Raw genomic sequence first — 13,784 nt, 5'->3', positions numbered from 1 at the left:
TAAAGGAGCATCAAGTATGAGAGGCAGGGTCTGGTCGGTGGTGCCAAGAGAGACTCAGCTATCTCCTTCATGAATGAGGCGTGGAATTTTGTTCCAAGACCAATCCCCCACTTCGACTTGCAAGTTGCATCCAGTTATGCCCTTTCCCTGCTCATCTCTGGGGGCTGCCGTGTCAGTAACACACACCAGCACCCACAAACCCACGGTCCCCTTCTGGGGAATCTCAGCTCGAAAACCTCTGGGAATCGCCAGCTGAGTCTGGCTCACAGTAGTGCCTGAGCATCACAGCACACATCTCAACCAACCTCCCGCTGCAGGCGGGAGCAGAATCTCCTTCTTACCTCCTGATTGGACATCTCCAGCTCCTCCTCCAATACTGCAACCCGCTCTAACGCCACTCGCAGCCGTTCTCGAACCTGCCGTGCACCAGAGAGAGAGTCGAAGAGGCGTTAGTCAGGCAGGAAACAGCCAGCTTCCTTTATCCCCACAGTCCCTGCCTCCCCCAGCATGCAGCTCTGCTAACCATGGTATTTCCACACCTGTGGCAACAGACCAGTTTTTCCCCTAATCATGTACTGCTTCCCCGATGATCTCATTCTGGCTCCTGCACTTAGTTCAAGCCAGCAGAAATAGTAGTGGCTGGCGGCAGAATAGCTGCAGTTATGATTTAAATAGGGCACAAGTGACACTACCCCTAAAGAAGGGATGGGGAAACCTTGCCAGTGCTGGCTGAATACAACTCCCATCATTCCTGACTATTGGGCCAAGCTGGCTGGGGCTGATGGGAGTTGAAGTCCAACAGCATCTGCAGGCCGCAGGTACCCAGTGTTCAAAATGAGCCAGGCGCCAGGCACATTTTGCACCTGGCTTTCAACCACCTGCAACCAAGTAAAGATGCCTGGGCCCTGGGATGGCGGCTGGCATCTCCACCAGCAGGGGAATCATTGGATCTGGACTGTTTTCACACACTAACACCCCATCCCGTAGAATTCTATCCGTTATATTTTATCTGCACGATGGGAAGGAATTTCTGGGACCAAATTGGTTTTTCTGTGCAGCCTGAGCAGGGGCAGTCGCCATTAACGAAGAGAAGTTGGAATAGGCCAATATATATGTGACTTATCCCTGAATCAAGTGACTTTTCTTCTTTAAGTTCTCAAAGCCCTTAATCTAGCCCAGGGTTGTCGTCTGAACTAGCCGGATGTTTAACTGAGAATCAATCACAATCAGTCCATCGTTTGAAAAGCAAGACTTTAGAGCCGTTTTGCTCCAAAATGGCAACTTGACCTTATATTTTGGGGACTACAATCTTGGTTTAAGGTAAAGGGACTCCTGACCATTAGGTCCAGTCGTGGCCGACTCTAGGGTTGCGGCGCTCATCTTGCTTTATTGGCCGAGGGAGCCGGCGTAAAGCTTCCGGCTCATGTGGCCAGCATGACTAAGCCGCTTCTGATGAACCAGAGCAGCGCACAGAAACACCGTTTACCTTCCTGCTGGAGCGGTACCTATTTATCCACTTGCACTTTGACGTGCTTTCGAACTGCTAGGTTGGCAGGATCAGGGACCGAGCAACGGGAGCTCACTCCGTCGCGGGGATTCGAACCGCCGACCTTCTGATCAGCAAGTCCTAGGCTCTGTGGTTTAACCCACAGCGCCACCGATGTCCCTAACCTTGGTTTAAGGAGCCATTATTGGCCCCTGGCTTATATGAGTTTCTAACACTGCAGGTACCCAGGTTTGGTACCTGGGACAAATTCCTAGAACACCCCCACCAGCCCAGCTCCACTGCCTTGTCAAGAGTTGCTCTGCCCTCTCTTCACCTTCTCATCCAGGGCCTTGTGATGCTCAAAGAGAGACTTGAGGGCCTTCAGCACTTCCACCTCGCTGGAGACACCGGCTGGCGACTGGGCCTGCCGCTTCACCACCGTCATGCGGAGGGAGCGTTCGTGTCGCGATACAAGGCATTCCAGGTGTTCTAGCAGCAACTAGGGAGAAGAGACAGACAGATATAGCGTTGCTTGAGGATTGATGGAGATATAGCGAGGCTGCAGGTACATAGCTAGGGGCCCAAATTTCAACAGACACAGATTGTAACACAGATCCTTCTCTGCTTTTCTAAAATGGCCTCCTCTGCCAAATGGCCACTTTTGTGCCAAACAGGGGTGCAGTCAGTGAGTTCTCAACAAGCAGAGATGGGGGCGAGGGGGAAAGCAGTTTTGCTATCACATGTGGTGGGAGGTTCTATCAGCAAAAATAATAACAGAAGGGGGAATGAAAGAGCGTCCCTACCCTAATAGGGGGGGAAACAGACCTTGGGGGAAAAGAAAAGAACACCCCATAAGGAACATAAAAATAACAGGCCTCTAATTTAATGCAACAGACCAAAAAAACCAGCAACCCCAGAATGATTAGTACACAAATTATGACTCTGTCAGAACGTTCAATAAGCAGTGACAAACACTCCAGTGTGCTTTGAAAACCAGTCTTAATGTGACTGCACACATGATCCAAGCTCATTAAACGCAAATGCATCACAGAAGAAGCAAATAAAAGAATATGCAGCTGGAAGAATGTTGCAACTGGAAGTTGCGACAAACTTCACACGCTCCAATTACAGAGGTAACTTTAGAAATTCTCATAGGCAAACCAGAACTCAAGAGTGGTGAACCAGAACAATGAAAATCTTCTCAATGCAGTGCCCTTCAACGTAAGTGCAAGAAAACCTATTTTGCTTGTCCCTTTGAATGAATCAGACAGATCAAGTACTCAGCTATGGTCAGGTTCTGACTGACAATATGGCCTGACTAACATTCAGCCACGGTTTATTCAATTGTGGTTTATTAAACAATGGCTTAGTATTATGAGTGAGCCCTGCCTAGTAGCTTAACTGAAACCATGGTTTGTTGTTGGCTTATGAAACTTGATTCAATACAATACAATACAAATACCTTTACTGGCATTAGAAGTTCAGACATTTCAAATCACTGGGATAAATTTAAAAGGGACAGGAGTGAGGCTGTCGAGGGTCACAAGGCATGTTCTGCTTCACCCTAGAGGGATGATTCATTAAGAACCCTTTTGGGTAAGAAGGAGAATAAAAAGGAAGCCACTGAGGCAGTAATGTCCTTGTCCCTGTCAGCTAGGAGGAACCTCATTTGGCTTTCTGTCAGAGCCATGGGTCATAGGTCCAGCATCTTGCTCAGAATCTGTTTGCGGAGTCTGCTATGCAAAGGGCAGTCCAAAATAATATGGTCCAGTGAATCTGGTATTCCCTGATTGCAAGCACACAGGCAGGCTTGATAAGGAATCTGCAAGTATCTAGCTGGTGGTCACTGCGGAGGGGAAAGCATTTAGTCTTGTGAGCATAAAAGCTCTTCGTTGGGAAGGAAGTAGTACCGTATTTTTCGCCCTATAGGACGCACCGTCCCATAGATTTTGGGGGGGAAATAAAGGGGGGGAAATTATTTCCCCCCCAGGCGCGGGGCTGGGGCGGGGGAGGCCTGCCCGAGCTTCCCCCGACCCCAGCCCCCAAACAGGCAGCTCTCTGCAAGCCGTGGGAGCCCAGCGCTGGCTCCCGCTGCTTGCGGAGAGGTCTGCGAAGCCTGGACGCGCTGATCTCAGCGCGCGCAGGCTTCAGCTTGCAGGCAACTCTCCGCAAGCAGCGGGAGCGCTCCCGCTGCTTGCGGGGAGGTCCGCAAAGCCTGGAGAGCAAGAGGGGTCGGTGTGCACCGACCCCTCTCGCTCTCCAGGCTTCACCGAAAGCCTGCATTCGCCCCATAGGACGCACACACATTTCCCCTTCATTTTTGGAGGGGGAAAAGTGCGTCCTATAGGGCGAAAAATACGGTAGGTCTTTTAGGTAATTCATTTAAAGTGTGTTTAGGAAGACCCCAAAATTGTAGGCAGCCCTACACTGCACGTGAACTCACCAGGCTGCAAAGGCACAAGGCAAGAGCAGCTGGAAATCAAAACAAGCTTCAGATAAACAAGTCATTTTTTGTTTGATCATCGTGGGACAACTCATGCTTAGCTCACGCCTTCGCGTTATCTGTGAACCAAGCCTGTGCACAGTGGTGGATCTACTGTAAGGTACTTTTACGGTTTCATTAGCAGCTTCCTTAGAATGAGTTCTTCCCTAGTAAGCTTTCCACAGCTTTGCTGCAGAGGAAGAACTTACCAGTGAGGGGGGGTGGTGGAAGTACTAGGCTCCACGCAATTCAAGTTGCCTGGCTGGCCTTGAAAACAGGCCAGGTAAGTGAGATTGGTAAATCCACAGTACCCTAATTCCTGTTCCATCTGAGCTTTGGGCCCAAGTCTTCTGTTTCCTGCTGCAGCAAATAGTTGAGCAGGAGATACCTCATTTCTCCCCCTAAAGCCATTTGTCCAAAAAGAATGTTCAACTGTTGCTAAAACACCAAGATCCCACCATCCTCCCATATCTACCTCTTAAAAATCTCACATAGACCAGCCTTCCCCAAACTGGTACCCTCTGGATGTTTTGGGGTGAGGCAAATGGGAGTTGTATATCAAAACACCTGGGTACAACCAGGCTGGGGATTTCTGGGAGAGACTCTGTAACATGAACACACAAAATGCGACACTGTCGGGCAAGTTCTGGATTCCAAAGCAAAGTTGAGAGCCTTCCCCCGCTCACCCGTGTGTTGTTCCGTTCTGCCTTCAGCTCCGAGATCTCCTCCTCTCGCTCTGACAGCTGTTCCCGGCATAAGTTCAGCTCCTTAGTAAGCGCTGCAAATTCCTGGTGGGGAGGAGAACAAGTGGTTGTGAGGTGGGGAGGCAATGGAGGAGAATTTAAGGTTCTCTGGCCTCAATTTGCTGCATTAATCTGGAATGTGGCTTCCCCCGCTTGCTTTCTTTAAAGCGTTCTGAGAACATCGGCCCCCAGTGGAATTTCCATTTGGGACAACTATACTGTTCAACCGCTAGATGGAGCCAGCCATATGGACCAAGACAGTACTGCGTTTCATACCAAAGCTCAGACTTGGCAACTTTACCTGAAAGCAGTGGTATTTATTAATATTTTCAGAATCCCCTTTCAATCCCAGTAACACACCACACACTTCAAATTTGGTTGTTTTGTTTAAAATATCTAGGCCAAAACAGATGTGATACAGGAGATTCAAGTTTGGGCCTTCCCATGTTTTTGGAAAACTTAACAGCTAGGGGAGGAGAAGGAAAAGTCAAGAAGACAAGTCAGATTAGGGCAGTGGAGTCGTGGTGGGGAAGACAGACCCTCCAAGTGTCCCTATTTTCCAGAGATGGGCCAAGCTTTTCAGAAGCCATCCCGGTTTCTGATTTGATTCTGGAGTTCCCGCTTTTCCTTAAGACGTCCCTATTTTTATCGGAGAAAAGCTGTAGGGAATGGAATAGGATATCCCCATTTTTGTCTGAGAAATGTTGGAGAGTATGGAATAGGATATCACTATTTTCATCAAAGAAATGTTGAAGGGCAAGGGAAGGCCACACACACACACACACACACACACACACACCAAATAACAGAAAATTAAACAAAAAGAAAAAGAAAGAAAAGAAAAAGAATTTCAGCAATGGGGGGGGGGAGAGAAATGAAAAAAGAAATGAAAAAAGCCTCAAAAACAAGCATTTTCAAATATACTTCTTCATAGGGAGTACAAGCCATCTTTTTTCAGCTTCTGGCTTGACTCCTTGATTCCTAACATGACTTCCTGCTTCCCATGAATATACTTGATGATTCCTTTTCCTAAATATCCGTATTCAGTCAGTAAGTCTGTGGAGAAACATTCTGGTTGCCAGTGGGATTTTAATCTACGCTGAGCCAAGTGATATACTGGGAACCTCCATTTTTCATATATTTTATAAAAACATCCCATTCTTTCCCTATTCTCTCCTTTGAATGATTTCTTATTGGGTCTGTAAGTTTAGCCAATTCTAAGTACTGTTTTTCGCCCTATAGGACGCACTTTCCCCCCTCCAAGAATGAAGGGGAAATGTGGGTGCGTCCTATGGGGCGAATACAGGCGTTCGCTGAAGCCTGGAGAGCTTCAGGAAGCTCTGCGCAACCCTCCGGAGCCTGCCCTACTGGGGTCCACGCAGCTCTGCATGACTCTCCGGAGCCCGGCGCCAAGCCGCGCCAGCCTCCGGAGGGTCGCGTAGAGCTGCCTGCCCTCCCGGGGTCCGTGCAGCTCTGCGCAACCCTTCGGAGGCCGGCGCCAAGCCAAGCCGGCCTCCGGAAGGTCGCGCAGAGCTGCCTGCATTCCGAAGCCTCGGGCGCGCTGAAGAGCGCACCCGGGCTTCGCACAGCTGTCCGCAAGCCTGGGGAGACTGGCATGGCTCCCTAGGCTTGCGGATAGCAGGCTGTTCTGGGGGCTGGGGCCGGGGAAAGTTTTTCCTTTATTCCCCCCCCCAAAAAAAACTAGGTGCGTCCTATAGGGCAGTGCGTCCTATGGGGCGAAAAATACAGTATTCACTTAATTTTAGCACTGGATAAGAAATATTATACAAACAAGGGAAGGCTATATTTAACCATTTCCCAGTTGACAGAGGGCAGGTGAGAACCCCTAAATAAACTAATAAATGAGGACAGAGACAAAGTGCTAGTCTACCCTGTCCCAAACTGAGGCAGAAATGTTGCCATCAAAGTTGGACTCTCATCTCCTATTGGGGCATCTTCATAAAATTAGTTACCCAGTCCAATCCACTGGTCCAACACACGGCATCACTATTCCTCATCCCACAATACACCTCCAACATTTTCCTTTAAATCCCCCAGGACAGTGAATCTTCATGCTACTTAGGCAGCTGCTTGCTTGTACTACTGAAAATCTTACGGTGCATGTACAAATATACCTTAAAAGCAGGACTCTCTCCATCCTTACTTTATCACCACAAACAAAATCTGTGAAATAGGTTAGGACTGAGAGACAGTGGCTAGATCAAGGTCACCCAGTGAGTTTCATGGCTGAGTGGAGATTAGAACCCTGGTCTCCCAGATCCCTGTCCGACACTCTAACCGCTAGGCCACCCTGCTCTGTGCATAGGAGATTTCTACTGCAAACACCCAGAGATAGTTTTACCGGAGCTTGATTGTGCTAATCTTTTCTAGCCTCCCAGACTCCACTGTTTAACCACACTGGCATCCTCCCGGGCTTGCTTGTACCTCTTCTAATCCATGTATGCATTCTGAGGCTCTACTACAGCGGTTTTAAATTGCCTCCAAGCTTCCTGAAAGGATATGAGCCTCCTAATTGCAGTTCCAGTTCCCTTTAACCAATTCCCTCTCTTGATAAAATTTCTCCTTTCGAAATTAAGTGACTGTTGGTCACTCTGGGCAATTTCCCACTCTCCTGCGTTTAATTTGATATAGCATTGTGGTCACCATCTCCAAGCAATTCAACGACACTTGCAACTGGTGCTAGACCTGACACCACCAAGAAGACTCAACCGTTGCCCCTTCTCTTGTCTGCTTCATGACTAACTGTTCCAAAATACAATAACTCATTGTATCTAGAAATAGTCTTTTGTCACTACGTGAATTTACATTCATCCAGTCAATCTGAGGGTAGCTGGAAGTCATCCATTATCACACTTCAGCTGTCTCCCTGATATTCTTACTTCATCTGAGAAACAATGCTCCTGTTTTTCTGAGTCCAACGAGAGTCCTTTGTAAAAAAATAAAAAATACCCACACTACAGTGGTACCTCGGGTTAAGTACTTAATTTGTTCTGGAGGTCCGTTCTTAACCTGAAACTGTTCTTAACCTGAAGCACCACTTTAGCTAATGGGGCCTCCTGCTGCCGCCGTGCGATTTCTGTTCTCATCCTAAGGTAAAGTTCTTAACCCGAGGTATGTAACCTGAAGCATATGTAACTTGAAACGTATGTAATTAGAGGTATCACTGTATACTGATTTCGATTCAGTTCATATAGATCCATTATAGATAACGTTTCCTTCTGCTGTTCTCTGGCCACTTGTCCGTCCGTCCCCCAGCTTAACATTTCAGAGACTGCAGGATTGCTATAACTGTTCCTCGAAAACACAATACAGTGGCACTCGGGTTACATACACTTCAGGTTACATACGCTTCAGGTTACAGACTCCGCTAACCCAGAAATATTACCTCGGGTTAAGAACAGTTTCAGGTTAAGAATGGACCTCTGGAACGAATTAAGTACTTAACCCGAGGTACCACTGTATATTATTTTTCTAGATTTTGTGTAGTAAAGGTAAAGGGACCCCTGACCATTAGGTCCAGTCGCAGATGACTCTGGGGTTGTGGCACTCATCTCGCTTTACTGGCCGATGGAGCCGGCGTTTGTTCACAGACAGCTTCTGGGTCACGTGGCCAGCATGACTAAGCCGCTTCTGGTGAAACCAGAGCAGCACACGGAAACGCCTTTTACCTTCACGCCGGAGTGGTACCTATTTATCTACTTGCACTTGACGTGCTTTCGAACTGCTAGGTTGGCAGGAGCAGGGACCAAGCAACGGGAGCTCACCCCATCACAGGGATTCGAACCACTGACCTTCTGATCGGCAAGCCCTAGGCTTTGCGGTTTAGACGACAGTGCCACCCGCGTCCCTTTGTGTAGTAAGTACCTGCTAAAATCCAAAACCTCCACTCATATGCACAGTCTATGGCAGAGATGTGATTCTGTCAGCCGCAGGCACGTATTGGATAGTAACAACAATGTCACTACTAATACAGTGGTACCTTGGTTCTCAAACTTAATCCGTTCCGGAAGTCCATTCTAAAACCAAAGCATTTCAAAACCAAGACATGCTTTCCCATAGAAAGTAAGGCAAAACAGGTTAATCCGTTCCAGACTTTTAAAAACAACCCCTAAAAGAGCAATAATGAATTTTACTAACAAGAGCATTGATCCATAAAATGAAAGCAATAATCAATGTACTGTGCTATAAAATAAATAAGACAGTAATATAGATGATAAAAATCAAAATTATTATTTTTTCCTTACTTATTTGGATGGGGGGCTTTTATCCATTTTCGCAGTCACACAATCAATCAGTCATCAGTAGCTGAACTGGCTTCCACACAGTCACAAAAACAAAATAATCAAAAAAGCCTCAAAAATAAATAAATTAAAAGTGCCAAACTTAATCGTTCCTGAAGTCTGTTTGACTTCTGAAATGTTTGAAAACCAAGGGGCAGCTTCTACCAAAGTGAAGGCCTTCTGGGAAATGATATATAACGAGCTGAAAAAGGTATTTAAGTATACCTTTACTAAGAAACCAGAGGCCTTTCTTCTGGGCATTGTCGACCAGAAGGTGTTAAAGAAAGATAGAACATTTTTCATGTATGCAACAACAGCAGCAAGGATACTACTTGCTAAGAACTGGAAAACTCAAGATCTACCCACACTGGAAGAATGGCAGATGCAACTGATGGACTATATGCAACTGGCGGAGATGACTGGCAGAATCCGAGACCTGGGAGAAGAAAGGATTGAAGAAGATTGGAAGAAATTCAAGATTTACCTGCAGAAATATTGTGATTTAGTGGAATGTTAAGAAGGATGCTTGGTTATAAATAATTGGCCATCACTAAAATAGATTAAGAATTGATGATAAGAGAGATTAAGAGAAACAAATTTGCAGGAGAATTATTTTATTGTATTTAAGTAAGTGGTTATAGATTTGGAAATAAGATGATAATTTGCTTGACAAAAATTTATTAATGATGTAAATGGGAGCGGGAGACGTGAGGAAGTTCAAGGATATTATGAAACTTTGTTAAAACAAAGCAAGAATGCTTATTACCATTGTACTCTTTTTCCTAAAAATTCTAATAGATATTTATAAAAAAAAAAAGAAAACCAAGGGGCAGCTTCTGATTGGTGCAAGCGCCCCAGAAACAATACCCTACAGCCGCATCGGATGTTTGGCTTCCGAAAAATGTTTGAAAACCAGAACACTCACGTCCGGGTTTTCGGCGTTTGGGAACCAAGGCGTTTGAGTACCAAGGCGTTTGAGAACCAAGGTACCACTGTATAATGATACATTTTTTTTGTCCATGCATTTTTGGAACCTTTTTTAAAAAAGGTAGTTAGCTCATATTCTAAACTTGAATCAGTAGATTAGCCAACAAAAGCCATGGTTGACTAATCCAAAAGGACAATTGGGGTAGGATTGTGTTTACGGTCATAGTTAAGGATCACAGCATTGGGGTAGGGTCATAGCTAAGAAATAAGGGTATACTTATTTGAGAACCGTTCTTGGATCTGGTACAAGTGTAATAGAGAACGAAGAGGAAGATACTGTATTGAAAGACCAATAGCTTTTGCTTATGTATCAATTAGTAATCTCACTCTTCCTTCAGTATATTATAAAAACACTTGTATTCAGGCTTTGTTAATATAACTATTGACTCTCATCTAAATATTTAAAGTGCAATCTGATGCATTTCTGCTCAGAAGTAAGTCCCATTGAATTCAATGGAATTTTTTCCCAAGTAAGTTGTATAGGATTGCAGCCCGGTTAATCGGTTAAGAAAATGTTGCTCCTATTCTCTCTTTAATAATGATGATGATGATGATGATGATTAATAAGTGAGAGGCTTTTTTATGCAGATCAGAAGAATGAGGGGTGGTATGATGGGAGGTTATAAAATCACCAGTTCATTACAAAAGTGAATACATTTGCAATTTTCTTCTTCACTTCAAAAATAATCAGGAAGCAGAGATGACCAGCAGTTAAAATAGCAATAGAAACATAATAAGTTAGGATGGGCTAATCATCTGCCTGAACTTTTCGAATGTCCCCCAAACCTTAATTTAAGGATTACATAGGGAATGGAAGACCTGATTAACTCCAAGGGCCCTGAAAATCCACATAGCTGTGATGGAATCCAATGACTCTATTAGAATTCAGAAAATGTCAAGTTGCCTCTTCCCCACCCACCCACCTCCCCTGTCTGGCTTCAAAGTAAGTCCTAAATCTCAGAGAAGCAAAGAAGAGGCTGAAAATGTATTTACTGGCAGTTCTAGCCAATAGAACTGGATGGGCGTGTTCAGATAGCTGTTTCAGCATGTGTAGATAATATGAGGCATTTCATGTTGATTATCTTCATATATTGCCCTCATTCCATGTGCAGAATTTGGGGTTGTTGTTTTTTCTGCAGCACAGATAAAATAGTTGAATACAGTGGTACCTCGGGTTAAGTACTTAATTCGTTCCGGACGTCCGTTCTTAACCTGAAACTGTTCTTAACCTGAAGCACCACTTTAGCTAATGGGGCCTCCTGCTGTCGCCGTGCCGCCGGAGCACGATTTCTGCTCTCATCCTGAAGCAAAGTTCTTAACCCATGGTGCTATTTCTGGGTTAGTGGAGTCTGTAACCTGAAGTGTATGTAACCTGAAGCGTATGTAACCCAAGGTACCACTGTACATTCCACACAATAAGAGGAAGTCAAGAGCACTTCTATACTTCTCAAAACACATCATCTATATTAAGGACGGGGAAATCTTTCCGGCCCAGGGGGTCAGATATTTATCTCCCCACCCATACCCATGAGCCAACTTTGACAGTGGGAAGGATAACCAACCAGCCATTTACCTGAACTCATAATGAAACCAGGCGATTGACAGGGAGTTATCCCACCCACCTGTCAAAGTTGGCCCATGGGGGTTGCAGGAGTGGTCAAGCAGAATTGAATTCTCTGACCACCAGCTGATGGCCAGTAAGCTCAGTCCTGCTTTCTGAGAAGACCATTCCAGCACATTCCCCATGCAGAACTAGTTTGTTCTGCCGAGATCACATAACACCAGTCTTGAAAGACCTACATTGGCTCCCAGTACGTTTCCGAGCACAATTCAAAGTGTTGGTGCTGACCTTTAAAGCCCTAAATGGCCTCGGTCCAATATACCTGAAAGAGCATCTCCACCCCCATCGTTCTGCCCGGACACTGAGGTCCAGCTCCGAGGGCCTTCTGGCGGTTCCCTCGTTGCGAGAAGCCAAGTTATAGGGAACCAGGCAGAGGGCCTTCTCGGTAGTGGTGCCCGCCCTGTGGAATGCCCTCCCACCATATGTCAAAGAGAACAACAACTACCCGACTTTTAGAAGACATCTGAAGGCAGCCCTGTTTAGGGAAGCTTTTAATGTTTGAGGCATTACTGTATTTTAATATTGTGTTGGAAGCCACCCAGAGTGGCTGGGGAAGCCCAGCCAGATGGGAAAGAAAGAAAGAAAGAAAGAAAGAAAGAAAGAAAGAAAGAAAGAAAGAAAGAAAGAAAGAAGAAATGATGATGATGATGATGATGATGATGATGATGAACAGTATTGACCTCTGCACATATCAGCTGGGTAAATCAACTTGTTTTCTGCAGGTCTCGACTCAGCAAGCAGTCAATCCAGTCATGTCTATACCTGCGCTGCACTGGACATCACATAAGGAATCAGGTGTGAGGTTGACGGCCATGATTTGGGGGGGAAACGCCTCATGGACCAAATGTGGGCCTGGTGGGCCAAATCTGGACCCCAGCCCAAAGACTCCCCATGTCTGATCCAAATAATCTCACTGTGATTCACTGTGAACATGACTTTTCTGTGTTCCTTTCCATCAGTTTCCCCTGGCACCCTGAAATAACAAGAAGCTACTTCTAAGATGGAACAGCAGCACCTAAAAAGTTATCCAGGACTCTACCCAACCCCATCTCCTACATCTGTAGCTGACATCTGAGTTTCCAGGAGGCGCCAGCATCGAAATGACATTAAAAAGTCAAACTTGCTACCTATGAGTAATGAGTTGGTGGTTTAACATCTGCGAGCAGGAACACTGAAGGGGTGTGGTGGTAGAAGGGAATCTAGCAAAAGAGAAAACCTGCAGCTGCTGTAACCCTCCTACAGTTTCTTGTGTATGTCGTGTCTTTTAAGATTGTAAGCCTGAGGGCAGAGACTGTATTTTTCTTCTGGGTGATCTGTAAGCCGCTCTCGGAGCCTTCCCCCCCCCCTCCCCGAAGAGTGGGATAAAAGTTCCTTAAATAAATGAATATAGCCCCATCTGCACTTTAGCATCACGGTAATGATGCAGAATGAACACGGCTGGATCCTTCGTTGCTTCTCAGAATGAATCTATATACCTGAGGTAGGACTCAATCTGTCCGAACCATGAAGAATGTCCCAGACTCTCTCACGTCCAGAACATCCCCTTTCCAATACCACAACTATGCCTGGTGTAGGGAAACTATAGACCTCAACATCAGACCCAAAAAGCACAGCCAATGGCCAGGGATAATGAAAGTTGTAGTTTAGCAAGATCTGGAAGGTCAAAAGTTCCCCACACTTAAATTATACCATCCCTTTCTGGGATGCAGAGTACAGTGGTACCTCAGGTTAAGTACCATCTTTTTCGCTCGATAAGATGTACCAGATCATAAGACGCACCTAGTTTTTGGAGGAGGAAAACAAGAAAAAAAAAATTCTGAATCTCAGAAGCCAGAACAGCAAGAGGGATTGCTGCGCAGCGAAAGCAGTGATCCCTCTTCCTGTTCTGGCTTCTGGGATAGCTGCGCTGCCTGCATTCGCTCCATAAGACGCACACACATTTCCCCTTACTTTTTAGGAGGGAAAAAGTGAGTCTTATAGAGCAAAAAATACGGTACTTAATTCATTCTGGAGGTCCATTCTTCACCTGAAACTGTTCTTAACCTGAAGCACCACTATAGCTAATGGGGCCTCCTGCTGCCGCCGCGCCGCCGCAGCACGATTTCTATTCTCATCCCAAAGCAAAGTTCTTAACCCAAGGTACTATTTCTGGGTTAGCGGAGTC

At 45.8% G+C, this 13,784-nt stretch overlaps 1 protein-coding gene and 1 long non-coding RNA gene across 14 annotated transcripts in view; one reads left to right on the top strand and one right to left on the bottom strand.

The window, feature by feature from the left end:
• PPFIA3 (PTPRF interacting protein alpha 3) overlaps positions 1-13,784 on the bottom strand; it is a 64,534-nt gene that overhangs the window by 35,320 nt on the left and 15,430 nt on the right. For all 13 annotated transcript variants that reach the window (XM_081883819.1, XM_081883818.1, XM_081883828.1 and 10 more), the window contains exons 3-5: positions 4,655-4,756; positions 1,821-1,985; positions 342-416 (exon numbers count right to left, since the gene is read on the bottom strand). In XM_081883819.1, coding sequence (XP_081739945.1) covers positions 342-416; positions 1,821-1,985; positions 4,655-4,756 — 342 coding nt within the window. The remainder of the gene's footprint in view (positions 1-341; positions 417-1,820; positions 1,986-4,654; positions 4,757-13,784) is intronic.
• LOC309354424 lies at positions 4,765-13,339 on the top strand. The gene is made up of 3 exons (XR_014162286.1): positions 4,765-5,024; positions 12,343-12,415; positions 12,580-13,339. It is a non-coding gene; the product is annotated as an uncharacterized lncRNA (long non-coding RNA).

This window comes from Podarcis melisellensis, assembly GCF_964234715.1.
Source record: "Podarcis melisellensis genome assembly, chromosome: 13".
Lineage (NCBI taxonomy): Eukaryota > Metazoa > Chordata > Lepidosauria > Squamata > Lacertidae > Podarcis > Podarcis melisellensis.
Note: the sequence above shows the minus strand (reverse complement) of the source record. Positions and strands in the feature narration are given on the sequence as shown.